The sequence below is a fragment of the Clinocottus analis genome, unplaced genomic scaffold, assembly GCF_023055335.1.
Source record: "Clinocottus analis isolate CAN_PGR_092001 unplaced genomic scaffold, fCliAna1.0.p SCAF_12, whole genome shotgun sequence".
Lineage (NCBI taxonomy): Eukaryota > Metazoa > Chordata > Actinopteri > Perciformes > Cottidae > Clinocottus > Clinocottus analis.
In genome coordinates, this window is record NW_027175843.1 from 6866677 (window position 1) to 6894654 (window position 27978).

At 40.1% G+C, this 27978-nt stretch overlaps 2 protein-coding genes and 1 non-coding gene across 4 annotated transcripts; 2 read left to right on the forward strand and 1 right to left on the reverse strand.

Moving 5' to 3' along the window:
- Positions 1 to 2323: 2323 nt before the first annotated feature.
- Positions 2324 to 4971, forward strand: LOC137783018 (interaptin-like). The gene has a single exon (XM_068572765.1). The coding sequence runs from the start codon at positions 2481 to 2483 to the stop codon at positions 3750 to 3752; it is 1272 nt and encodes a 423-aa protein (XP_068428866.1). The 5' UTR covers positions 2324 to 2480; the 3' UTR covers positions 3753 to 4971.
- A 14362-nt stretch (positions 4972 to 19333) lies between these two features.
- On the forward strand, positions 19334 to 19550 carry LOC137783383 (small nucleolar RNA U3). Its single transcript, XR_011077328.1, has one exon. It is a non-coding gene; the product is annotated as a small nucleolar RNA U3 (small nucleolar RNA).
- A 1845-nt stretch (positions 19551 to 21395) lies between these two features.
- ifngr2 (interferon gamma receptor 2) lies at positions 21396 to 27869 on the reverse strand. Of its 2 annotated transcripts, none has more exons than XM_068572476.1 (7): positions 27698 to 27869; positions 26783 to 26897; positions 26342 to 26511; positions 25471 to 25616; positions 23822 to 23960; positions 22791 to 22936; positions 21396 to 21915 (listed from the first exon to the last, which is right to left on the reverse strand). In XM_068572476.1, the coding sequence occupies exons 1-7, from the start codon at positions 27735 to 27737 to the stop codon at positions 21811 to 21813; spliced, it is 861 nt and encodes a 286-aa protein (XP_068428577.1). In that variant the 5' UTR covers positions 27738 to 27869; the 3' UTR covers positions 21396 to 21810. The 2 variants fall into 2 exon arrangements, with proteins under 2 accessions (XP_068428577.1, XP_068428576.1); XM_068572475.1 differs by having other exon boundaries at positions 27692 to 27869.
- Between the last annotated feature and the right edge of the window lie 109 nt (positions 27870 to 27978).

The following is a 27978-nucleotide window of genomic DNA, read 5'->3' on the forward strand; positions in this document are numbered from 1 at the left end:
CTTTGTTTTCAGGTCATTTGACAGTTGTTTTGAGGCTCCCATGTTGCCAGTCTTCAGAGAAGATGCAAAGAGGAGAACAACTTGCAACTGGCCACCTTAAATAGCCTTTCTCATGATGGGCTTCACCTGTGTATGTAGGTCAAGGGTTAATGGAGCTTACCGAACACATTTTGTGTTTCAATAATTAGTGCTAAAGGTATTCAAATCAATAAAACAACAAGAACACAGCGTTCCAAGAAAAACACTTGCTACCCACAGTAACATTTGGTGGTGGTTCCATCATGCTGTGTGGCTGTGGAGCCAGTGCAGGTACTGCACCCTACGCACTGCTCAAATTCTACCAAAGCATTCTTGCAGAGGAACAAGTACAACGTTCTGGAATGGCCATCTCAGTCCCCAGACCTGAGTATCATTGAAAATCTGTGGTCTGTTTTAAAGCGGGCTGCCGCTGTAAAGAAGCTGCTGACCATCCCGCCCTGGACTGTCAGAACTGTGTTGGGGTGTGCAGTGATGGTGCAGCGTCAATGAATGGCAGGCATAACGGCGTCATTGGACGCCGTTAATGGATCATGCACCAGAAGCAACATGGACTCACTGCTTTCTCCATCGTGAAAGCCTTGCAGCAATGTATGAACTGAGGAATGAGGTTTTCTCTTTTCTCAGTGAGGAAAAAATCTCCTCAGGCACATCACTCTGCCGATATGACGTTCATCGCTCAACTTGCCTACCTCTGTGACATCTTCTCACTGCTGAACCAGCTGAACATCTCCCTTCATGGGAGGAATATAAATGTATTTGTTGTTGCAGACAAAGTTCACACTTTTAAGAAGAAACTTGTATTGTGGACCAAGAGGGCCCAGGAAAAGAGAATGGACATGTTTCACTTTTATCTGTCATTTTGGAAAACTCTCCTCACATGAAAATCTTTGACTCCGTCTCTCAGCACCTCTTTTGAACCGTGGGTGGATTTTACTTAGTTATTGAATACAAATCCAACCAAGAATGAGATCAGTTAAACGAAGACAATGTTAATATTTGATAGGGCTGAGCCACTTTGTACTTGAAACGTTGGGCCCCGAGATCGAAAAGGTTAAGAACCCCTGCTCTAAAGTCTGCTCGCCATTCATTCGAGTAAATAGTCAAAATCAGAAGACTCTGATTCTGGAGACTATGCCTCGCTACTAAATAAGTGATAAAGTTCAACTTCTGATGAAGCTGATTATTCGAGACCCACTACCTGGCATATTGGTATTTTTAGTTGTTTTTTTTAAAGATGTTTTGGTATGCATTTTAAATATAAAATAGAGATGTTTTAAAAGTTTATGTAAAATCCAGTTCATGCTTACTATGAGCAAAGTCATACTGTTTGAATTGTCAGATTTTAATCTATAATACTAATTTAAGTGTAAAGAAAAGCGAAGCAGCTTACATTTTGCATCGAGAAATGTTTGCCTTTATATCAGTAAAATAAGAGAATGTAGCATTAAAGTAATATATGAAAATTCAAGACTATTGTGTGGTGCATAGGGGGGTCAATATTGTAAGTAAGATCATACAAAACTATAATAGCTTCTGTTTGATTTGTGAATCACTGACTTGTTTGTTTGGGTTTGTTAATGTGCATCAGTCCCGTCCCAGATGTTTCTAATGTCCTCCAGTACCATAGAAGTGTTGTCGTAACAATAACACGGTTATGGTTAACATCCAGTGTAAATATCAAACACCCTCTTATCGAAGAGGAGGAGAAACTCCTGGTTTGATGACTAAACATGTTTAATAAATGAATAAATCAGCTTTTTTTTTTTCCAGACGTAAGCTGCTGTACAGCTGACAATATTCAAACACAACAAGCAAAGCGGGGCCATTTTGCAATACGACCCACCCAATGCGACCATTTCATTGCTTTACGGCATTGTAGTTTTGAAGTGTATCACTGTGTCGTTTAATGTGAATAAATATATATATTTTTAATTATAGTTTATCACAGTATTAAATTGATACACGTTATAGTCTGTTTTACTCCATTCATAATTGCACAAATCTATGTAGTTGTGGGACCTTTTATTACTAAAGACCATTATTAATATAATAATATTGTACATGACTCAGATCACACTATTATGCTTGTAAACAGGATGTTGATTGGTTGCTTGGTTACAGAAAATACATTCTAATTTATGCAATGAAGCAACCAATCCATATTCTGTGATCTGAGTCATGTGACTCAGAGTTACGCCTTTAAAGATTTCAAAGGCATGTTGATGATGTTTCTCCATATAAGAATCCTCCGGAAAAAAAATCTTCATGCTACTTTTACATTTCATGTAAACTAAGCGAACTTCTACTATCAAGACACAACTTGCACCAGTACCCAACGAACAATACTGTACTCAACGAACAATACAGTACTCAACCAACAATACCGTACTCAACCAACAATACAGTACTCAACCAACAATATCAGCAATTCAACTCTAAAAATGCAGGACCAGAGAATTGCTGCCCTTGAAGAGCAGATGGCCAACAAGGAACTCCAACAACAGCAGGAGAAGGAGAAAATACTCAAAGCTCTAAGATCCGAGAGAGCTTATAGAAGAGAAGCAGAGGCGAACTGCAAGGCCTTGAAAAAAGAGCTGGAATTGATCAACACTATTACACATCACGCCAGCCCTGCTGAAGAGGTGCAGAAGCAAGAATACCCGCCAACACCCAGCACACAACAGCAGTACCTGATCAAACAAATTGTGGAGCTGGCCATGGATAACACCGCGATGAAGAAACTGATTAACACCAATGAGCTCAAATGGGAGGAGGAAAAAGGAAAGATAATTGGAGCTCTTCGGAAAGAGAGAGCACATAGAAAGGAAGAAAAGGCGCAGAAGAAGAAGTTGGATGATGATTACAACGCTCTCAAACATGAAGTAGACCTATTCAAAACGATGACAGCTCAGCTTTCTGCGAAGGATGACAACGTCAAACAAATGGAGCTACAGATCACGCTCCTCACACAACAAGCTGTCGACCTGCAAGAAAAGATGACACGTCAGCTCTCTGCAAAGGATGATAAGGTCCAGCAAATGGAGGTTGAGATCAAGCTCCTCACACAACAAACTGTCGTCCTGCAGGAAGAGATGACCGGTCAGCTTTCTGGAAAGGATGACAAAGTTCAACAAATGGAGGTAGAGATCAAGCTCCTCACACAAAAAAGTGTCGACCTGCAAAAAGAGATGACCGGTCAGCTCTCTGCAAAGGATGACGAAGTCCAGCAAATGGAGGTAGAGATCAAGCTCCTCACTCAACAAACTGTCGACCTGCAAGAAGAGATGACACAACAGCTCTCTGCAAAGGATGACGAAGTCCAACACATGGAGGTAGAGATCAAGCTCCTCACTCAACAAACTGTCGACCTGCAAGAAGAGATGACACAACAGCTCTCTGCAAAGGATGAGGAAGTCAGTCAACTGGAAGAGAAGTTCAATCTCCTTAAACAAGAAAATGCTGACCTTCGGGACACCAACCTGCACCTCCAAGAGCTCTCCCTAAAAACGGATAAAGAGAAGGCAAAGATAAAGAAGGAGGCAGAACAGAAGCTTAAAAAAGAGAAGAAGGAGGAGGAAAAGAAACAAAAGGAGTTACGAACGAGACAGAAGAAGGAGCACGACAAAAAGTTGAAGAACGACATCAAGGAACTGAAAAGACAAGCACAGGAAAGAAAGTTGAGACTGAAGAGAGGTGAGACGGTGGATGAATAGAAGAGAGAGAACTAATAGTATTTCTCTTCCCCTCCCCCTTCGCCCATCACCTTTCCTAACAAACGTCCTCTCACCCTCCACCACCAGAATCCTTCCTCCTCCAATCAGCCAGAAATCCACATTGTGACACAATTTCTCTTTGCATGTTCCTCAAATGTTTGTAGAATTTTTCCAATCCGGTTTTCCCTTTAAATTCAAAGACATTATCATTACCTTCTCCCTCTAAGATTGTGACACAATTTGAGGATGCGTTGGAATGGTGAAACAAAAACGACGGACATTATGTCCTGACTTTTTTCTCACCATTACCTTCTCCCTCTAAGATTGTGACACAATTTGAGGATGCGTTGGAATGGTGAAACAAAAACGACGGACATTGTGTCCTGACTTTTTTCTCACCATTACCTTCTCCCTCTAAGATTGTGACACAATTTGAGGATGCGTTGGAATGGTGAAACAAAAACGACGGACATTGTGTCCTGACTTTTTTCTCACCATTACCATCTCCCTCTAAAATTGTGACACAATTTGAGGCTGCGTTGGAATGGTGAAACAAAAATGACGGACTTCATGTCCTGACTTTTTTTCTCACCATTACCTTCTCCCTCTAAGATTGTGACACAATTTGAGGATGCGTTGGAATGGTGAAACAAAAACGACGGACATTGTGTCCTGACTTTTTTCTCACCATTACCTTCTCCCTCTAAGATTGTGACACAATTTGAGGATGCGTTGGAATGGTGAAACAAAAACGACGGACATTGTGTCCTGACTTTTTTCTCACCATTACCTTCTCCCTCTAAGATTGTGACACAATTTGAGGATGCGTTGGAATGGTGAAACAAAAACGACGGACATTCTGTCCTGACTTTTTTCTCACCATTACCTTCTCCCTCTAAGATTGTGACACAATTTGAGGCTGCGTTGGAATGGTGAAACAAAAATGACGGACTTCATGTCCTGACTTTTTTTCTCACCATTACCTTCTCCCTCTAAGATTGTGACACAATTTAAGGATGCGTTGGAATGATATAACAAAAATGACGGACGTCATGTCCTGACTTTTTTCTCCCAATTACCTTCTCCCCCTAAATTTTTACACAATTTGTGATTGCATGTTGTCCCGTTTGTAGGGTTTTTACTCCGGGCACTCCGGTTTTCCCCCAAACTCAAAGACATGCAGGTCCAAAATAAAACCAAATTATAATTTCAACTTTAATTCCATGATTTAAGAATTATTTCACTGACGCCCATACTAAAAAGTACTTAAGGGCACATGTATAAGCCATTACACTGATCTGTGTCTTGATGGACGTGATGTCCTGACTTTTTTTTGTCTCCAATACCTTCTCCCTTTTAACATTTTTACACAATTTCTGATTGCATGTTCTCCCACTGTTTGTAGGGTTTTTACTCCGGGCACTCCGGTTTTCCCCCAAACTCAAAGACATGCAGGTCCAAAATAAAACCAAATTATAATTTCAACTTTAATTCCATGATTTAAGAATTATTTCACTGACGCCCATACTAAAAAGTACTTAAGGGCACATGTATAAGCCATTACACTGATCTGTGTCTTGATGAACGTGATGTCCTGACTTTTTTTTTAATCACCATTACTTCTCCCTCTATAAAATTGTGACACAATTTGAGGATGCGTTGGAATGATATAACAAAAATGACGGCCGCCATGTCCTGACTTTTTTCTCCACATTACCTTCTCCCCCTAAATTTTTACACAATTTCTGATTGCATGTTGTCCCCTGTTTATAGGGTTTTTACTCCGGGCACCCCGGTTTTCCACCAAACTCAAAGACATGCAGGTCCAAAATAAATCAAATTAAAATTTCAAAATTTCAACTTAAAATGTCCTGACTTTTTTTCTTACCAATACCTTCTCCCTTTTAAGATTTTTACACAATTTCTGATTGCATGTTCTCCCGCTGTTTGTGGGGTTTTTACTCCGGGCAATCCGGTTTTCCCCCAAACTCAAAGACACATTTTTAAAACTATGTTGCCTCCTTTTTACCTGGGTCTTTTTAAGTCATGAAACCTTTTTAACCATAAAAGGTGCCCTGAAGCCAACACTCTGCACTGGTTGTTGAGAGAAATGCATTAAAGGAATTAACTAATTAATCATGTAATTTAATCATAATGCGTTAACGCGTTATTTTTCACAGCTCTAATATATATATATATATATATATATATATATATATATATATATATATATACGTATATATGTATATATACGTATATATATATATATATATATATATATATATATATATATATATATATTAGAGCTATATTATATATATATACGTATATATATATATATATATATATATATATATATATATATATACGTATATATACATATATATAAGTTCATCAACATGTATGATATATATATATATATATATATATATATATATATATATATATACACATATATATATACACACACATATATACACACACACACACACACACACACAATGATATGTGTGTGTCTGTGAAACCAGTGCAAAAAAAGCAGGATTGTCTAACTGCTTATCTTGAATCAAAAATGGATCGATTCCAACCGCTGAAATCTTTCTTTGGTAACGCAGAAGTACATGAGGTTGCAGGGCTCTCGCATTCTCAGACAGCGGACATGCTAGGTCAACTTTTTCTGACATTTAATAAGTAGACCTCAAGATGGCGCGATTGAGATGCTGATGTCACGTAAACACGCTCTATATATTTACCGCCTTTTAGATCTCTCTAAGTGATATCAGTAGCATTAAGTACTATGAAAACAGATATTTTGTATATACTGCTAACCCTGCCTGGCGACATGTTGTTATTGTTTCTGATACAGTACATTGTGTTATACATTTACAGTTGTTGCGGCGACGCTAAGGGCAGCTGTATGGCGCTCACATTTCTGGCTTACCACAATGATGGTTTACAGTCCAACACAACCTTCCTTGACAAAGTGCTTGCGAAGGGAAATTCACTCTATGTTGGGATCAAAACCCAGCTTAATTTAGATGAGACATTTGTAAACCCTAACCTGACGGTGGAGGAAATGCCAAAGCAAGTTCTAACGGACACAAATCTCTACAATGTGTGTATGTCCACTATGAGGTGTGGACGCATAAAGGCTCAAGAAGGCAGCCCTGTTGGATGGTTGACTCTTGCCCAACAACTTAAGTGGCTGTTAATTGATGTCAGCGATGCTATCATCATTGTATCTCCGGAATGCATTGCAGTGTTCCGTGATAGATCAGTTTGAGTGTTTGGTTCTCACTTACGAAGTGCAGCAGGCTTGCCTTGCCCTGATGGAGCTGCAGTTATGCTGACTTTCAGTCACCGCAGTAACATTAAAAAAAAATTAAAAGCTGCGGTGGCTTTTCCAGCTATGAGTTTGTGCCTGTCTCTTTTCAATATGACAACAATTCCAGTGAACATTCTGGACAGTCAGAGGATGTGACTGTCACACAGACAGCTACAGCTCTTCCACCACCTGAAAATAGTATCTTTACACCAATCGCAGACAGCAAGGTGGAGGTTTCAAACATCTCTTCAGTTGTGCCTCAAGCAGGAGCAACTGCTCAAGACCGGGAAAAGACATCCCAAACTGGAAATGTTTAGGTCCTAAAGAGTTCTTCAGCTATCCCACGAGTACAAAAACAAGAAGAAGCCCACATCCCAAAGAACAATGAAGGCAAAGGACAGCCTAAACATGTGGATCAAACAGGAAAACCAGAAAAAAATGTCTCCAAAATGACTAAGCAACGGCTAAAAAAAGCTATGTACAGAACAAATACAAGCACATCCAAAGTCAAAAAGGTTAAGAGGTACCATTCTGACCTTGAAGTTCAAATGAAAAGAACCTCTACATGGTCAGAAGATACAACACAGATCCTGATTTTTGGAGCAGACAAAAGACATTTTCAAGAAAGAGGTACAACACGGTTCAAGATTTTCAGAACATGAAGAAAAAAATGCGTATCCCAGAGGTATGCATGTGACCGGAACGACAGGCAAAAAAAGAAAAGGTCTTTAAACCCGATATCGTAGTGACCCAGTATTCGGCTATGTCCCATACGGCGCTGTAACCAACAGTATCACAGTAACCCAGCATTCAGGCTACATCACATATAGCGCTCTACCCAGAAGACGAGAGAAAAGTTGACTACCAATGCTGTGTTTTGCATTTATCATAAGTTGCAGCGTGCACTCCGAATAAAAAAGAAATACAAAGAGATTGTAAATCACCACCGGCCAACCTCACAGCCAGAAGTTGAAGTCCAGTCTATGATTGATGATGTGATGCCAGCTGCAATAGCTTCATTCTCTCAAAGAAATCGGCATGGACCTCCCTACGTCTGTAGAGACGGGGAATGCTCTGCCGTCTGTACCATTTCACAAGAGAGAAAGCAGGAGTGGATCTGCCATACTTGTGACAACCACCTGACCAGAGGACGCAAGTCATCGGTTTCCGTTGCGAATAAATTGGAGTTGGCATCCATTCCCCCAGAATTGGGGATTTAAATGTGCTTGAAAGACAGCTGATTGCCAAAATCCTACTGTTTCCCAAAATAGTGGCATTACCCAAAAGACAGCAAAGAGCAGCACACAGTGGTGTTGTGTGTGTGCCATCAGCGGTTGAAGCAACAGTGAACAGTCTCCCAAGACTCAGAAGCGAGGCCCAGCTGTTGCAAGTCAAATTAAAACGACGGCTTCAATACAAGCGGTATCAGCACTACTACACCGTCAACATGAAGATTGTGCTACCAAGCACAATCAAGTCAATCTTCAGATTGGTGGGGCTGTATCTGCAATAGAGGCACCAAGGTTGAGCCTGGACTTTGCAAAAAAGTTGTACCGAAGCCTCAACGAAACACAGGCCTCCATCTTCTATGCTGTGCGTGAGTGGTGTCTCAAATGTGTGTTGGGCCACCATTCTTCTACTTTGTCTCCAGAGGAGCTGACTGTGGAAAATCCCATGTCATCAAGTGCATATTTGAGGAGGCGACAAAGATTCTGCGCCAACTCCCTAGATTCCGTGACCAAGCAGACATGTCCATGACTACATGGACTACATCGAGCGTAGTGAAGAAGGCATGAAGAAAAAAGTAGTAGTTCGAAGGCAGTTCCCAATGAAGTTGGCCTTTGCATGTACAGCTCACAAAGTGCAAGGCATGACAATGAAGTCGGCACTGGTGTGCTTAAAGCGTGTGTTTGAGCCTGGAATGTCCTACGTTGCTCTCAGCAAGACAACCTCTCTTCAAGGACTGTACATCAGAGACTTTGACAAAAATAAACTATATGCCGATTCTCACATCACAGCAAAATATAAGAAGAGCATCTTTCCATAGTTTACGACCACTATCGCAACGTGTGCAATCAGCAGATCAAACGACCCAAAGTTTGACAATTATTCACCACAATACACAAAGACTTCCGAGCCACATTGAGGACATGAAGTATCACCATGAACTCAGACTTGTCGATGTATTATGCATAACGGAAACCCATTTGTCTGGAGGTTCTGTTGCTCCAACGTTCCAGTTGGAAGGATACAACATGTTTACACGGAGCAGACATGTTTCTTATAACAAATATCCAGAGATGGCAACGAAAGCTGGAGGTGGCGTTGCAGTGTACTGTAAGAGTCATATTCATGCAGAGGCTCAGAGGTACATGCTCAATGTGACTGAACTTGAGTTTGTAGTCGTCAAAGTTGGGACCCCAGTCAGAGCAGTGATCGCAGCAGTGTACAGACCGCCAGATTTCAGTCTTGGAAAGTTCCTACCAAACATGCAAAGCCTCTTGGACTCTTTGGACATGAATGAGCAGCCCGTCATCGTTTGTGGGGACTTTAATGAGAACCTTCTCTGTCAAAGAAAAAAAAGGCTGCAAGAGCTCTTTCAGTCCAGAGGCTTTAGCCAACTGATCACAGCTGCAACAACTGAACAGCAGATACTGAATGATCACATTTACGTATCTCAACCAAATGCCTGCCTCCAATTGGGTGTACTGCAAACCTATTACAGTTATCAAAGTCCAGTTTACTGTGTTCTTCCTCTGTGATGACCTTATCAGCCATGAATGCAGGCATACACCAAACAACGACACGTGAGCACTCAAGAGTCTGCGGCTCGGACATGCAGCTTGCCACTCAAAAAGTGTTCACGCAATGTGGTCTTCATACAGACTGAAGAGGACGAACTGCAGATGAGTCTTCCCATGAGCAGGTTAAAGGAATTGCCACCAGATGCAGAGGAAATTTGGATGTCAGGATTATTATATCTATAATGATTGTATGCTGATAACTTGGGAGAGTTTTTCCTGATCAAATGTGAGGTCCCGGGACAGGTATGTCGTATGTGTACAGATTGTAAGCCCTCTGAAGCAAATTTGTGATTTTGGGCTATATAAAATAAACTGATTTGAATTGCTTAGCTGTGGCCTCATTACTGACTTGAACATTATCTGTGACTCAGCCATGACCATATGTGTTGTCAATGTGAGAGAGATATTGTCAATGTTCAAGAATGAAGTAGGGTAAAGAAGAGACATGACAGAGGCAGCTCTTTTGAGCATTACCTACAGTTCGATGTATGCAGACGGGATAGGGACAGCAGTTTGAGTCATGCAGCCCAGAGGAAGAAATTGAGGTAAATATAAGTTAAGATAAGTATAAACTTAAACTTCAGTTCATTGTTGGTGTTCATAACGATATGAATATAACGATATGATATTTTTTCCACTTAATGCAGACATGTTTAGGATGACCCTATGGTCACGCTGTTTGTTTTTTTAGTTTTCTTTTTCCCACAGCCGCCAAGGTATGTGCCTGCCAACCACAAGACGGAGTGTCCTGTTCCATCACAACAAGAAATGTGACAACTCAACTTAAAGTATACGTTAAATGGTAAAGAAGAGAGTGCATCTAGATTATGAGTTTGAGTACTAGACAAAAGAATTACCACAGGCAAGACACCTCGAAGCAAAAGGAGGACAAACAGAAGCCTCAAAACCAGACTAACACTAGATTGGGTTCGGCTATCAGAGGAGCTGAGTCGGAAATGCACGTACTGGAAGAACTAAAGAAACTTCGTAAAGAAACTCAAGATGAACATAATAACACTAAGATGTCTCTTGAACGACTAGAACACACGATTACTGACATTAAAAACAATGTGAAGGAGCACGAAGAAAGAATCGGACAGACAGAAAAAAGACTGAGCAGGACCCAAGATACAGCAAGGCAACACCGCAGAGCGCTTACGGTACCTGCTCCATCGCGACATGGATCTTATGGCGAAATGTGACGACCTCCAGAACAAACTGAGACGGAACAACACGAGAATCTTTAAAATTCAAGAAGGAAGTGAAGGAAAAGATACCGATGGATTCGTGAAACAGCTGCTACAAAAGGTACTTAAACTACCATCAGAAATGGACATTAAGATTGAAAGAGGCCTCACTCACTCGGCTCCAAACTTAAAGATGAAATGGCTCCTCCAAGATCGATAATAGTAAGATTTGTTGACGCAGCGGTGAAAGAAACGATCATAAGGCAAGCATAGTGCCAGGTACAGATGTTTTTCCAAGACACATGTATCTTCTTCGACCAAGACTACTCACCAGATATACAAAAGAGACGGGTGAAAGTCCACGAAGTTATCAAAAGCAGCTTAAAAAGGAAGAAAATACAAGAGAAATGCCTGTGCCCGGCATAACTGAAACTTAAGCTTAGTACCGGAGAGAAGACGTTCACAACGTTAGCTAACGCAGCGACGCGGCTAGCGGACCTCGGGGTCCAGGTGAGCTCCGGAGAAAGGGAGAGCATCGAGGAGCAGTTTCATGACGGCTGGAGGAGCAATATTAAGGAAAAGAGAGACACAATACTGCCGTCATCTGACCTCAAAGGTCTCCTGCGAGGAGAACACTAACCAACTACAAGAATAAAGGTAGCTTGAAAATGTGCCAAAGAAACTGAAAAACACTTAACATTGTGATAAAATCACACACACATGTCACAAGTTTATACAAAGCTCTATGAAATAAAGTCCAGACGGATGTTTTGCTTTGTCATTTTATGAGTGGTTCACACTCACTTAGACCTTTCTTACAAGCTATTGTAATATTGGTCATACTTGCACTAGGTGCATTTTTTCTTACAGAGAGTGTAGGTCACGCCTCTCTGCCCCAATACCAAGGGGGAATGGGCGCAGTCAGGGTTTAAACACTGTGTCTGGGAGGCGCTAGTGAGCAAGATATGGAGTAAGACGCTAATTTCAGTGCTCCTGCAGAACCGATAACTTTTTCATATAAAAACAGCTACTATTTCAAGAATACCAGCCTCAAAGATTACCGAGGGCAACGCAAAGAGTTGAAAGGTTTCTTATGCAAGCTACATCATTTTTGAATGGCGGAGAAGCTTGAAAAATACAAATTTAAATCCGGCGGGAGCTCATCGCGGCCTACAAGAACCACGAAGCAGATCCCACCAGGTGACCCGGACCAACCCTCTCCCACCCGCAGTGAAAACCAAGGTATGGCCACTGAAAGAATGAAAGCGGACATCTTGTCCTCCCTAAAGGGAGAGCTCTCCAAAATTATAAGAGAGGAACTAAAAAGTGTGCTAGCAGAAGATTTCAATGCTCTCAAGTCCGAGCTACAAGCGGTGCGGTCCGAAATTGCTAAAAACGCGACTGCTAGCCAAATAGAAGTTGACAACATAAAAGCCGACATACAAGACATAAAGGGAGGCTTGTCAATATGGTCCGACGAAGTGGTCGCACAAGAAACTACGATTACAAGCCTTCAAAAACAGGTGACCACCTTAACAGACCGGTGCGAGGATATGGAGGGGAGGATGAGACGGTGTAATATCCGTATAGCCGGCATTCAAGAACAACCGGACTCCAGCTCCCCTAAAGCAGTTGCCAAAGTTATTAAAGAAGTCCTGCAGCTGGACAGGGACATAAAGATCGACCGATCGCACCGCACATTCGCCACCAGGAAACCGGGAGAAGAAGCGAGTGATCATCGCCAAAGTGCACAACGACGGGGATGCCGCAGAGATCCTGAGGAGAGCCCGAGACAGAGCGCTGCTGGTCTACAACGGACACCGGATAGCTATTTTCCCAGATTACACGCCCGGTGTTGCCAAAGCCAGAGCAGCGTTCACGGACATACGAAAGACCCTACGAGGACGGAAAGGAGTCCGCGACGGTCTACTGTACCCAGCCAGACTCCGTATTTCGCACAACAGCGAAAACCAGGAGTTTCTGGATCCCAGCAAAGCTATGGAGTATGTCCAGAACAAAGTTATCCCATCTACTGAGGCAGCAGACTAAATATATCCCTATCAGTACTGTGAATCACAGTAAGGACTGACCAGTGAGTTTTGCAATTTCATATACTGGCACATTATTATTTTCTTCTTTATTTTATATTCAAATATATATGTTTAAAGTATTATTTGAATCACACTGGAGAAGGGGAAATGTATCTCATAGCTAACATTTACATATACCTGTCTCCATTACAAGGAATTTACATGTGTCATTCTAATATTTCTCTTGACAGACGTTATCAAGTTTAGTTTATTTTTATTATTTCTATTTTTTATTATTTGTTTTTTTTCCTGACATATATATATATATATATATATATATATATATATATATATATATATATATATACACATACATACCAGGCAGAAAAGAGACCATGTTACAACAATATGTAGAGACAATGGCTAATCTGAATTTCATCAGTTACAATATAAAATTAATTAACAATCCAATTAAAAGAAAAAAAATTCTAGACCTACTAAAACAAATTAAGTGTTCAGTAGCTCTAATTCAGGAAACACACTTATGTGGAGGACGGTCATGTACTGGTGATTGGAACTATTGGCAGAATAAAGATAACCATATTAAATATATACGCCCCAAATGAAGACTTTCCCCTTTTCTTTAAAAAGATTGCGGCCCTAGTGGCTGATGAAGGTGAAAGGATTTAACTTATAGGAGGAGACTTCAATTGTACACGCCAATTTAGACAGACTACCACCAATAATAAGACCCCGGTCTAGAATGTCTAAAGACTTATCAGATATGTTGAAGGAGCTAGGCCTAGTGGATGTCTGGCGACATCTTCACCCGGGAGAGAAAGATTTCCCATTCGAGTAAAAGAAAGTACAATCGAACCAATTACAATTTCCGACCATGGTCCGGTCGTTATGAAAATAAATATAGGATTAGAGAATCACTTTAGATACTGGAGGATCAATGTCTCACTGTTGGCAGACACTCAAATCAAACAAGAAATACAATCCGGTCTGTGAATACTTTGCCATAAACGATGATGGTAATGTTTCTCCCTCAATATTATGGGACGCAGGAATGGCAGGAATGGAAATTATTTCGATAGGTTCAAGAATAAAGAAACAAAGACTTATGAAACAACAGGAACTGAATTTAAATTAACAATACTAGCGAGAGTATTTCAGGTATATCAATAGAAAATACAGTGAAATGGGAAATAAAGCTTGCAGGTTGCTGGCTTTTCAACTCCAGAAAGCCCAATCTTACCGTGCAATCCCTAAATTTCAAAACCCTGATTCTAACAGTCTGGAGACTGCGCCTCAGGAAATATCAGATGCTTTTGCAAAATATTGTAAACAATTATATAAGAGTCAAAACAAGAATCAAAGAAAGAGAAAATAGAGGAGTTTTAAAAACCCTTAAAATGACCAAAATATCAAATGAGAAAGTAACCAAATGAGTAGATTCCATCATACAAGATGAAGTTAAAGAAACCATTGCTAAATTAAAAAACAAGAAATCGCCAGGAACCGATGGATTTGTTGGAGAATGTTACAAAGCCTTTGTGAATGACTTCAACCCTATACAATGCAAAGTATATAATTATGTACGAAAAACGGGAGATCCACCGAAATCATGGTCTGAAGCCATCATTACGGTCATACATAAGGAGGGAAAAGATTCCTTACAATGTACTAGCTACCGCCCAATAAGCCGCCCAATAAGCCTCTAATGCGTAGACTATAAAATCCTGGCTACCAAAACCCAAAAATATATTTAAAAAATTAATAAAACCAGACTAAACAGGATTCATCTTAGGCCGCCAAGGAACAAATAACATAAGAAAAGCCCTAACTTTACAATCAATAGCGTCAAGAAACAGACAACATTCATTGCTTCTCAGTTTAGATGCCAAAAGGGCATTTGATATAGTGGATTCCTGGAACAAACACTAATAGAAATGGGCTTTGGAGAAAAATGTGTTACCTGGATCAGCTTGCTCTACAGAGACCCAAGATCAAAAGTCAGAGTGAATGGGTACTGCTCAGACTTTTTCAAAGTGGAGAGGGGCGTGGGACAGGGGGATTCACTGTCACCCGTCCTCTTTGTGTATTGAACCTCTAGCAGAAGCTATACGCCAAAATATACACATTCAAGGAATAGCGGATGAAAGTGGAATAGATCATAAAATAGCTTTGTTTGCAGACAACATTTTGCTTTTTATAAAAAAAACCTCTTCTCTCCATTTCTGCACTTATGCAGTGTCTGCACAACATTTACACATAGCCGGGTATTTACGGAAACAAATATTTCTGCCCCTCCGTTTTCAAAAATAACGTCGTACACACATGATCGTTTTCCAAAAAGTTCCTGTTTACATGAACCTGCATAAATACGCCACCGAGCGCCGTGATCAGTAAGCTAACTGTAAACAGAGGACGCTCATATATGACGTGATGCATTTTTAGTCGCATACGGTGACGTTTGAGGACCTAAAACTCCATTTGACCGAGTGCACACGCAAACACGAAAACGGAGTTTTCATAGATCTCCTCTTTGGCCGGAGTTTTTAGAAATGATCATTTTCCGTGATAAAATCTCTGTTCTAGTGTAAATGAAAGGCCAAACCGCATGAATATATATGTGTTTTTCCCTCGTGTAAATGGGGCCTCAGGATACGCTACCTTGGTTTTAATTCAGAACACGACAGAGTTGAAACAGACTTAAGTTTCATTTTTGGGATCTCCGTTCACGCTACAACATATACATGTACATATATATATATATATATATATATATATATATATATATATATATATATATATATATATATATATATTACAAATCTGACCGACTTCCAGTACCACAACATTGAACATTAATCATGTAAATTGAACAAGTAAATAGAAACTAGGTTCTCAGCCACAATCCTTTGCAGGTGGTCATGGGCAGCAGACAGGGGTGGATTGGCCATAGGGAGTACCGGGAGTTTTCCCGGTGGGCCGGTCAGTTTTGGGCTGGTATGGCAGTGGCTGATTTTTTTTTTTTTTTGTACGTAAAGACGCATTGTCAAGCGAGTAAACTGACACGGTAGACGCGCCCAGTGGTCCTATGATAGGCCTAGTAGTCGCAACTGATGCTGCTAAGAGCAGAAATATAATAAACATGTTTGCTGCTGCGGGATCCGGCGGTGGCGGAGCCGGAGGCTCCGGGGCTTTGGCTGCGCCGGGCACGGCGGGTCCCTCTCAGGAGGAGGTGTCGTCACACAGTGAAAGTGAGGCTCCCGCCGCAACGGTAGTACAGGAAGGAGGGAGGAGGAGGCTGGTGGTGGTGATAGCAGGTGTGTGTGCTAGCTAACATGTTGTGGATAAACACTCATTCACTAAATGTTCAGAAACGTTGTCTATGAACTTTACTTTACATAATTTCTTCAAGCCCACTGTCCAATTTGTTTAAATATGCTTTACCTATTTTTTTTGTCAATGTTTATGGTTTATTGTCCTTGCTGTTCTTTTTTTGAACACTTATTTATGGAAATGTTCAGATTAAATTACATCAAACGAGACAAGGAGACAATGACCCATTTGATATAATACAGTTAAAACTAATGACACACTGAATAACAATTAAACATCTGCATACATATTAGGGGTGTTTAAACATATTCCGTAATTCCTAATACTATTTCTTTACTTTTCACGTCCAAGTTTGTGCCCAGTACATCATCTCTCTCACCAGAGAGACCTCAAGCTGACCCATTGATTATATTATGGGTATTATTCAGTATAGTAGTGTTATTAAGGGCTTGTGTGATTATATGTACAGTACATCAACGGACCAAGTTGGCATAGTATCTACACGCGGATTGTGGTAGGTCAGTCTGGACCAAAAAGTCCAGGGCTGAATTTTTGTCCCAGTCCAGGCCTGGCAGCAAACCAGATGCACTTTGCCAAAATGGGCGTACCTTTATTGTCACTCAAATGGACCACTCAAATGGATTCAATAATAGAGAAATTACTTTCCACATAGACAACCTGAGAATAAATATGAATCTGCCATGAATTGCTTGCTATAATCTACAAACACATGTTTGTCACACTTTTGCACATAACATCTATCATCATAATTTACTCACGCCATCTCTGCACCACAGCTCACGGTTGGACAATGGAAAAATGCTCAGCAACACAGCAGTACCAGATGCCTGAAAACGACAAGGAAAAATCATGTTAATTAAATAAAAATAAATTAAATTATGGAAACATTATATGCATATAACTGGTACACATGCAACTCTTCATAAATCACATCTCTTTAAACACACCTCCAGATGCAGCCACACGACAAAATTCTTGTCGCAAGAACTCCTGCAGATCCATATTCACATGGCGTCTTGGAGGGAAATCCACCACCACAACCTACAAATACACAATAGATGTTCAGTAAGTTATTATCTCCAAATACCATACCCAACCTAAAAAAGTACACACCGACATAATGTATAGGACATAAAATATATTACCTCATGCCATATCGCGCAAACAGTCCAAAGGAGCTTTCTGAAGTCCTTTCCAACCTGGTCCACAGTTGTTGCCGTCAGATTATTGCTCGGAGCGATCACAACGGCACGCGGCACCACAGAATTCAGCACCTCTGTTCTCAAGAGCTTTGCACCGGCCCGAGGAGTAGACATGACCCCAAGGGAAATGTCTTCTGGCACCTCCGCAAAGCCATGCGCAAAGCTTCGCAGGTGAAAATCTCCTACTCGCAAAACAAACTAACGCAAAAGGGAAATTTTAGTAATGGCAAACAAATACTCCTACATAAATCCACTACTTTCATGGTAATTTGTCAAAACAAATATACCTACTTGTTTGGAGACTCCTCAGGAATTACCAATTTGTGCTGCTTCCGGGTAAAGGTGGAAATTGGCCATTGGATGACTCTATGACGACGCCCTGTTTCAAGAGCTCTTATGGATTGACATGCACTTATTGTAAGTCGCTTTGGATAAAAGCGTCAGCTAAATGACATGTAATGTAATGTAATCTGAAAATAGATTTAGCGAATTGATTAGTATTACTCATTATGGCATTAAAAGACATCTTAAACAGTATTTCATGAAAGATGATTTCACAATGTAAATGAATGGCTGCTCATATTTTCAACACAGCTCACACAGTTGTTTCATGATCATTTGTCGGCATATTCTTATAATTACATTATCATCTGCATATAAACCATAATCAACATAAAACAAAGACATTGTTTGAAACTGATCAAAGAGACCATTTAGTAGCTCTGTACTAAAACCATAAACCAGGTTGTTTATATCAGTAGTTCTCAACTGGTTTTTAATGGGTCGCTCGGGTAGAGTTGCAAAATTCCGGGAATATTCAAAGTTGGAAACTTTCCACGGGAATAAATGGGAATATACAGGAATTAACGGGAATTTTAGGGTAATTTAACTGTATTTACCTTGTCATAAGCAGACATGCATGCAAACATTTATAATACAACTTTTAAAAATGACTTTTTTGACATTCCGAAATCCACGAATAATCAAGGTGATGGTGTACTTTTGTGTGGACATACATACGTCCTACTCTCACTGCTGTAAAAAGTCCACTGTATACAAATAAACTTGGTAATAAAATGAACATGGCTTCAGTTTACCAAGTAATCAATATGCTATGTAATGACAAACAGTGTTGAGAAAGTTCACTTTCTACATGAACTAGTTCAGTTCATAGTCCATCATTCAAAATGTTGAACTAAGTTCACAGCTCCAAAAAATAATGTTACACTTTAAAGTAGTTAAATCATAGTTTTGTTCTATAATTCTATTGTCTGAACAGTCATTATGTATACGTTGTACTTTGTACTGTCAGCAGAACTGTGTTAAACTGTATTTCCATTGGGAAAAACTGTTATGTTAAATTTGTGCATTTAAATGTTGCCATTGCTTGTTAACAACTATATATATATATATATATATATATATATATACACATATATATATATATATATATATATATATATATATATATATATATATATATATATATATATATATATATATATATATATATATATATACATAAGGGAGCTATTATTCAGTGTTTTTTCGCTTTTCTTTCTATTTTTTATATATCTGGTGTTCACCATTGAATGTATGCACCATGACAGCAAAGTGCATGCTCCTCATACTAGTACTCCGGCCAGCGCGCTTCAAAGGTTAAGACTATACTTTCATGGATCATTTCTATAGTTTCTGACTTGAGAAATGTGATTCTAAAATGTTTGGTCTCGCTAACCACGATGAAGAGATGGTGATACTCTTTCCTGAGCATGAAGCGGGCATTCAGTCATGATTCAGTTCATATGCCATTTGATTTTGATGACCGTTCATTGTCTCCTTTTGGGACTTTGAGGGGAAGAGTATGAGCTGAGTGGTAATGCAACTATGTCAAAAATACATAATTTTACACTTTAAAGTAATTAAATCACAGGGAGAGGATAAAGAGGGTGATCGTGGGAGAGTTTGGGTGGTTCAGAGGGGAGGAGAGGTGTGTTTGTTTGTTCGAGTTCTGCCGACAAGCTTTATGGAGATGCTGCTTTAATTTCCCAGCAGGATCTGGCACAATGTCAAAAGTACTCATACCTAGTACATGACCACAGTATCACTGGGCTTGATTGACCTAAACCCCATTGAGAATGTTTGTCAAGAGAAAAATGATCCACCAGACCCAACAATGCAGATGTGCTGAAGGTCAAACCTCCTCAGCAGTGCCACAGGCAGATCCCCTCCATGTGTCACCGCATTGAGGCAGTCATTCATGCAAAAGGACCCCCAACCAAGTATTGAGTGCATGTTGTAGAGTATACATACTTTTCAGTAGTTTCTTTTCCTAATTGGTCTTATGAAATATTCTAATTTACCGAGTTAGTGAATTTGGGGTTTTCACTAGCCGTAAGCTATAATCAAAAATAAAGTAACAAACTCTTGAAATATATCACCCTGTGTAATTAATCTATATAACATGAGTGTCACTAAACATTTCCCTTTTATGCTGCGGGTTAAAGAGTTTTATTTGTTTAAAAAAAAAAAAGGGACAGTTCTCTTGTTTTCCAAAAAGAAAACTAAAAATAGAGAAAATATTTTCTCATTTACCTTTAGCGACATCAATCCATGCCGAGAGCTTTACTGTTCTCAGGTTTGGGATATCCGTCTCCGAAAAGGTCAGCTGATCCTTTTTTAACAGAGGTTCTCAGTGTCCAGAGTGGGACACTGAGAACTTCTCCTTAAGACATAGCCCTCACAGAGATGGTTGACACTGTGTGGATGATGAGGGAAGTGATTCTGAAGACATGGTTTAATGCTTTGAGCAACTCAAACTGAAAACTAAACAGATGTTCCATGAACAGGGCTTCCAAGGGTCAGAAAGGTGTTCAAAGACAAAACATGTTGTGATTTAGGGGACCTGACTAATGACGGTTTCATAAAAGACACAAGTAGTTGACTGTGACCCAGCCAGCTGGTTTTCAAAGAGATGGCAGGTGCTTGTTTATGAGCCCAAATCACAAAGCTTCCAGTGTAAAAAGTAATTTATTGTGTCAGGGTCAAACTGCAACATTCTAACTGATGCAAAGGATTTGAACTCATCGCTTCAAAGTTTAGGATCCAGACATAATTTCCTCTGGGCAATGTTGAGATTGAGAAAACAGTGGTGCTGACCAAAGCAACATGATGATAGCCAGAAAATCCAGAGTGGTTGGGCATTAACAGAACAATCCAGAATAAAGTTCAGTATGATGGATTGTTCGTGACTTTAATATGAAACTCTGTGCAAATGTCGTTGCTTCTTTTGTCCATTTTGTTGTCATAACTTATCATGACTGACAAATGTATTCCCTGATTTGAAGGCTCTTTCCTCACAAGATGAAAAGTCGTATGAAATAATCTATTTACTTGTTTTTGTCAAAACGTTTAAATCAAACTGTCAAAAAATTATATATAATTTCAGCTTGCGTTCCTCTAATTTCATGTGTTTTATGTTCAATCTTTATTCCTTAATGTTGTTGTATACAATTATCAGGCTGAACGCCCACGTACCTCTTAGTTTACCTTTTTTTAAAGTCTCCATTGTGCTATTGGTAACTGCGTGTTTAACGTCACATTGTGGGTTAGGCATAGTCGGCATCTAATGCTGACGTAAGGAAAGAGTTCATAGAGGGCTCAAAATATCTGCCAGAGACTTAAGCGCTCAACAATGTGACAGAACTACACTCTCACAGTGCTCCTTTCTTTCTTACTTCACAGTTTCACACTTTCTTCTATTGCAATCTAGAAGTATTTCAGTTCATTTAAAACGGTGCAGAAATGCAAATCTAGGTATTTTTCTCAAATTTCTGTGAATCTGAAAATTTTTCCTGACTTTGGACCTCAGTGTAATTTCCTATATTACATCCAATAGGAGTGGGGATAACAAGCAGTGTGGAGCTTATTAAGTCCACGGATGAGGGGGGGTGGCTCCGATTATTGATCCTAAATCCATCTCAGCGGAATGTCCGGCTTCAGGGAGAAACAGACCAGATATAGATATGTAGGGTCAGGACAGGAGGTTGCCGAGTCTCTCAACAGGTCGATCCTCAGGTCTGATCCCCACACAGCAGAGTATGGAGGCCACACAGAAGCAGGTGGAGGGCGGCTGCTTTCACTCGCTGAGTTCCTCTCGGGAAATGGAAGAAATGACATGGCAGTGCTCCTCTGTGTGGCTGGAGATGGGAAGGTGATTCTTAGAAAATGGCTCAAGAAAGAACTAGAGGGAAGAGAAAAACAGGCAACACTATTATTAGAAAGTTGTTGGAAACTGGAACTCAATTGCAGACATCAATTCAAGTTTGGGCTAATTTGAGTCAGGCTCAAGTTGTCAACATATTTAAGTGTTCACACTATTCTTAAGCAGACTGAGAGAAGCAGTTTACTTTAGATGATAATGAACACTGTGATTGAACACTGTGGAGTCAGATGACAGTAATCAGAGTCCTAGAAAGGTTATGTTCGTTGGAATACCTTCAAAAAGATAAACAGATATTAAACCTATAATTTTATAACATCGTTAAACATTTTAAAACGTGGTTTCCTCTGAGGAAAATTGAGGATTTGGATACTGATTGTGGCCATTATATTTTTTTGCAACTGGATTTAACTACTTCATTATTATTATCTATTTGGGTAATTTAGATGAATTATGTAGCAGAAGCATAACGTTTGATATCACATGCCATATATTTAAATGCGTATGTAGGTCCACATCTTTTCATTTATCATTGATTGATTTAAGTTTATTATTTATTCAAGCAGATTTTTTCTATAAACTTAAATGAATTGATAGTGGTTAATGAGGTAAAAATAATGACATCCCTCCAGAAAGTCTGAGTTAAAATCTTTGCTTCCCTGTCTCATCAGAGTTACAGAAACTCTGGTTGAGCAACAACTCAGTCTTAGCCTGACATTAGCCTGATGGACCAGGTTAGTTTCCAGCATAAGTTGCCGTGTTAACTGAGCGTCAACTACGTTGAATTTGCTTTTTTGGAAGGGAATGAACTGAAAAACTGATGCGCTTGGTTTATCTGGTAAGACGGCTCGGTAAGGGCCTGTGTGGTGAATGTATTCATCGGCGGCGATGCTCACGTCTTCTGGGATGTGGTATGGAGGACGCAGCCACTGCTTCACTATCCCCCGCTGGAAGATGAGGACGTATGCAAGCACGGGCATCACAACGAGCAGGACGACGAACACCACAGCTACTATTATCTCTGATTGTTTAGAGTCTGTACCTGGGAGAACAAACACACACACACACACAATATGCATTTAGCTATGTTGAGATGTATAGTTTTATCTTCTTTATGAATTCATGCCCCATTATTGCACATCACTGACTTTGTTCCTTTTCTGTAGTCTTTGTACTTTGTCTCCTTACATGGATGGTGGTTTTATCTGGACCCTGGTCCTGCCTGACACCTACTGCTACGATCATTATTATTCACATTACTATTACTGCTCCCATCATCATTATATCCACTGCTGTTATTATCAGTAGTTATAATTTATTATTATATATATTCTGCTATTACTAATGCTACTACTAACTCACTTTTTTTTTTATCATGCCTATTACTCGTATGAATAATTTCTGTCTTATGCATTGAATGTGCTGTAACTCTGTTACATTGTTTATTCTGGTCACATGACATCTATTGCTTCTGTCCATCCTGATAGAGGATCCTCCTCTGTTGCTCTTCTGAAGATTTCTTCTCTTTTTCTTTTTCTTCTCTGTAAATCACATTGAGGCTCTCCAAATAAATATAATGAATTCAATTGAAATGGTGGAGAAAGTGAGACATACCAAACAGAATATACAAAAAACTAAAAACGTTGTTTTTAATTAAAGTCAGTGTGGTGATAATAACATCCCAACAGCATCTGCAAAGATTGTTTCAACTCTTTCTTCCTGGTGTGTTCAAGGAAGAAATAAAAATATTAAAGAGTCCACTGCCAAACACCACCTACTACATTGCAAGAAATCACCAAGTGAAGTTGGATTATCCATATCATTATGGGAATGAATGTTTACTGTGATGGATGTCTTAACCATGAAACCATTAGCTGTTAGGAGGACAAAACAAGACAAGCAACAGCGACTACAAGCATGATCTTACTCGATTTAGGGATGACCTCACACCGAGTACAGGTGGCCAGTCCGATGGGCGTATCCTCGTACATGTACTGCACCTCGACACAGTAGCGCTGTCCCTCTTGCGGCTTGTGGATGGTCAATGAGGCCACAGAATCTTCATACTGAAGAGTGGAATAAAAACAACACATATTACAATACAACATATTCACTGAACACATACTGTTTCACTCGTGACCAGTAGCATAAAGGGAGGATTGTGGTTATTATCGTGAAAACTTGGATCATTATATAATTGAAAAGTGTCAGCAGAGACGTGGATTAGATTTGGTTTAGCTTCATCTAAACTGTTACGGTGTGCTTACGGTACGAAGTGTGTTCCAAAGAGATCTGAGCTTAACATTTTTTAATGAATTGCAAAAGGACTCGCTAATTATTATACATTTATTTTCAAGTGAATAATCTAGAGCTCAAAATTCTTGTGGAAACAACACGGTCTGGAACAAAAGGATTTCTATAAATAGCTTCAAGTTGAACACTATTTCAAGCAGGACCTGGTTGTAGCTTTAGACACAGGAGGGACAGGAATGATGAAAATACTCTTAGTAATATTATAATTAATATCCAAACACACAACATGTTTAGATTATCTAGATTATCTCCGAAATATGGAATGAATGATACGGAAGTGGTGCAAATGTTTCACGCAACAAGCAGAAAAGGCTGTTACAAGGAAGTGGCTGAAATCAATGCAACCCTACATTGACGAATGGAGAAAGAAAATGTATCAAATATTATGAAAAGGGAGAAATTTTCCAAATTTGGACTGAGGACATCAAACACATCAGGTCAGACATTAGCTGACTTGAGAGATAAATAATTCACAATAAAGTGTTTTGTTTTGTTTGCAATATCAAAAGGTGAAAGCTTCTAATGTTCAGACATTAATAATCACAGGTAATGTGAAGTGAACCTCTGGAACGCTGAGCAAACCTGCAATTTTCCAAATTTATTATGTTGTCTGCATGACACAACACAGACAAAGTATTTAGGATGTGCTTTTGTCTAGTCCATTTTCTGAACATTGTAGTTTCACTAACATGCGCCTGCTGTTGCATCATAACTAGGTAGCTTAGTAAGTAAAAGTGAAGTCGGATCCTCTAAACAGGTTGTCTTGTCCTAACTCCTCGTGAATTCTCCTTACCATTTTTCCTTGACCCTGTGATATTTTACACAGAGGTCGAGGAAAAGTGCTTAGGGTTAGACGTTCGGAGGTCATTTTTTGGACTATTGGACCGCAGCCATAGTTTTCTCCACAATAACCTTCTAGACAAACAAAGTTGGCATTGTTGACAACTTCCTGCCAATCCTGCCCATCAGTCAATTCATCTGTTGACAATAATGTGTAATGTTTAGGTTGTCAGACGCCGTCACAACTATTAAGTATTGCTACCTGGTAAACAGGTCACTACATGACTATGAGTTGGCTGTGATCAACAGTTGTGTTGTTCGCTGACCAAAATGACAGAAAGAAAAAGATATTTAGCTGTTTGTTTAGTGAAGAAAGCAGCATTTCCAACATGCACCAGCATTGTGTAAACGGTCTTGAATCACCTGCATGCAACAGGAAGCAGCAGCCTATGTATTTTGCTAAACTGACATGGTTCCTCTCACCTGCCGGGGTTCTCCCTCCTTGCCATAATAAACCCTGTGTTTGATGTACGCTGCATGTTCCCGAGCCAGAATGTGGTCTCTTCTCAAATTTACAATCAGGAAACCCGGGACCGCAGTGAGATTGAAGTCTGGAGTACAAGAGTCACCTGGACAAGCAGAATATATACCAGTGTTGACATAAGCATAGATATACACCATCTGTCATCGGTTCATACTGTGAGATCTCCTATTTAAAAGAAAGAAACATACACTTTTATTAATCCCCTTGGGGAAATTCTTCTCTGCATTTGACCCATCCTTGATGAAGGAGTAGTGGGCTGCCCTGTGAGGCGCCCGGGGAGCAACGAGGGGTTAAGGGGTTTGACGTGTGAACTGTGGGGAGACTGGGGATCGAACCGGCTACCTTGTGGTAACGGGACGACCTCTCATCCCCCTAAGCTACAGAAGTTTCACAGAAGTTTCTGTAAAAGCAGAAATCATGGCTCAAATCAAAGTTCAGCTCTTTGGTATAACACCTGTTCAGATACTGGTGTGCTGCCTTACACCAGTTAATTCACTTATTTAGAACTAGGCCATGTTCAAAGTGGTACTCCTGCTTTGGGCTGACCATGGTGATGTCACACACAAACACTACAAAGAGAAACTGTAGAGGACTGGGACCAAAGTCCTTCACTTCTGAATCCTGAATATTTGACCACTCACAGCACACAGTGGTAATATATATGACAGTCCTGATGTGTGTTTTAGCTTCATGCTACATTTAGGGTATTATGAGCAGCAATACCACAGCATCGATCCCAACATGCATTTAGAGCTTTTGTTACGAAGAATGCACTAGCTGCTACGCTGCTGCACACTGCCCTGTTCTTACCATTTCTGCTACAGGCTTTGACTGGCGTCGAGGTCAGCCCCCGTCTCTCCGCTTGCACACGTAGCTTGACACAGCTGAACTTGTCCTCCGCTTTGGTGGAAATAACATTACAGGAATTCAAAGGTATATGGACACATGCTGGTACTTCAGTCCACACATCGCTGAGAAAGCTGAGGAAAAGGAACAGGAGATCTACTATCAGTCTAGAATCATCATGGCAATAACCTTTATGTAACACACACACACACACACATACATATATATATATATATATTGCAGTTTCATTTTATGTTCATATGAAATGAAACTGCGACAGAAAGATTGGATAATTCAAGAATTGTCTGACGTGTCCAGACAAGACAGGAACTGACAAACCTTTCCGATTCTTCTCATGCAAGTTGCAGACTGACGAACTGAAAGAGAACAACCATCAGACCTTACCCGCTGTACTCAACAGTGTAGTTGACTACTCCGGCCTCAGTGGCGGGATGCCATGTCAGCAGCCAGTTGTCAACATGGGCGTTCTGTGGCGGTGCTGGTGGTACCTCAGACAGGACTGTGACACATAGGACAGGACAGGATACGGACAGAGCAGCGGATGAGAAGATGATGTTTGACACTACAAGACTATATTTATATTCCCTTCTATTGTTGATTGGGTCAATCTGCCCACTTTAGAGCAAACACTTGCAACTTGGGGAATTTTCATGAATCAATTTATGGTGGTATAACAGTAAGACATAATTTAGAGATTTCTTTGACAGGAAAAAATATTTCTACATTATGAGACTTAATTTTTAGGAGACGGCACTGTTTGTCTAAGAGAACCACTAGAGTCATCCACCAGAACATGCACACCTGTCACAAGTGTGACAGCGATTATAACTGCAAAACTATATAGATTCTCATTAATTGAGCGGTACACTTTTTTTCTACACGTAGATCTTAAACCCTAGATAAACAGGAGCTCGGTCACCCTATGGAGGAAACTAATTTTCGCCACTTGTTAGATTTTTTAAAATTAAAATACCAGTTGCATTGCAACCAGTCGTCAGGTAACGTTAGGTGCCACCAGTAGGGGGCAGTAGTCACGGAGGTGCCTCAGACTCCTCGCTGAGTCGCCTATATAGCTAAGTTTATGCTATTTCCTGGCACCTGGCTGACTGGCACTTGCTTGCCAGGGACTTGCCGCTGCTCGTACTCGTGCCCGAGAGGGTGTTAGCGAACGTTAGCTTGAGTTAGCACATGCGCACACACAGGGCGTTGCCACACAACAGAGAAGTATCCTATGTTGAACGGAGAAGTATCCTATGTTAAAGCAACTGTTTACGTTAACTAATTTCACGTTACCGTTACCATGGACGGCGATTAGAGTACACAGGACACTGAAAAGCATCGTGGTCGCGTTATTTCACAGAGTGCGAAGAGTCCCCGAACATATTTGTCTTCAAAGCAGCCATGTCTGTTGGACAACATTAACACGAGCTTGACACTTCCTCAAAGTCTGGGATTGACGAAACTCCGGGAAGTTTCCTCAGCCGCAACAGCATACTTCCTGGAACGCCCCTTAAAGGAACCGTTAACATATAATACCAGTATGAAAAATACATTAGTAATAATAATGAATATTAATAATA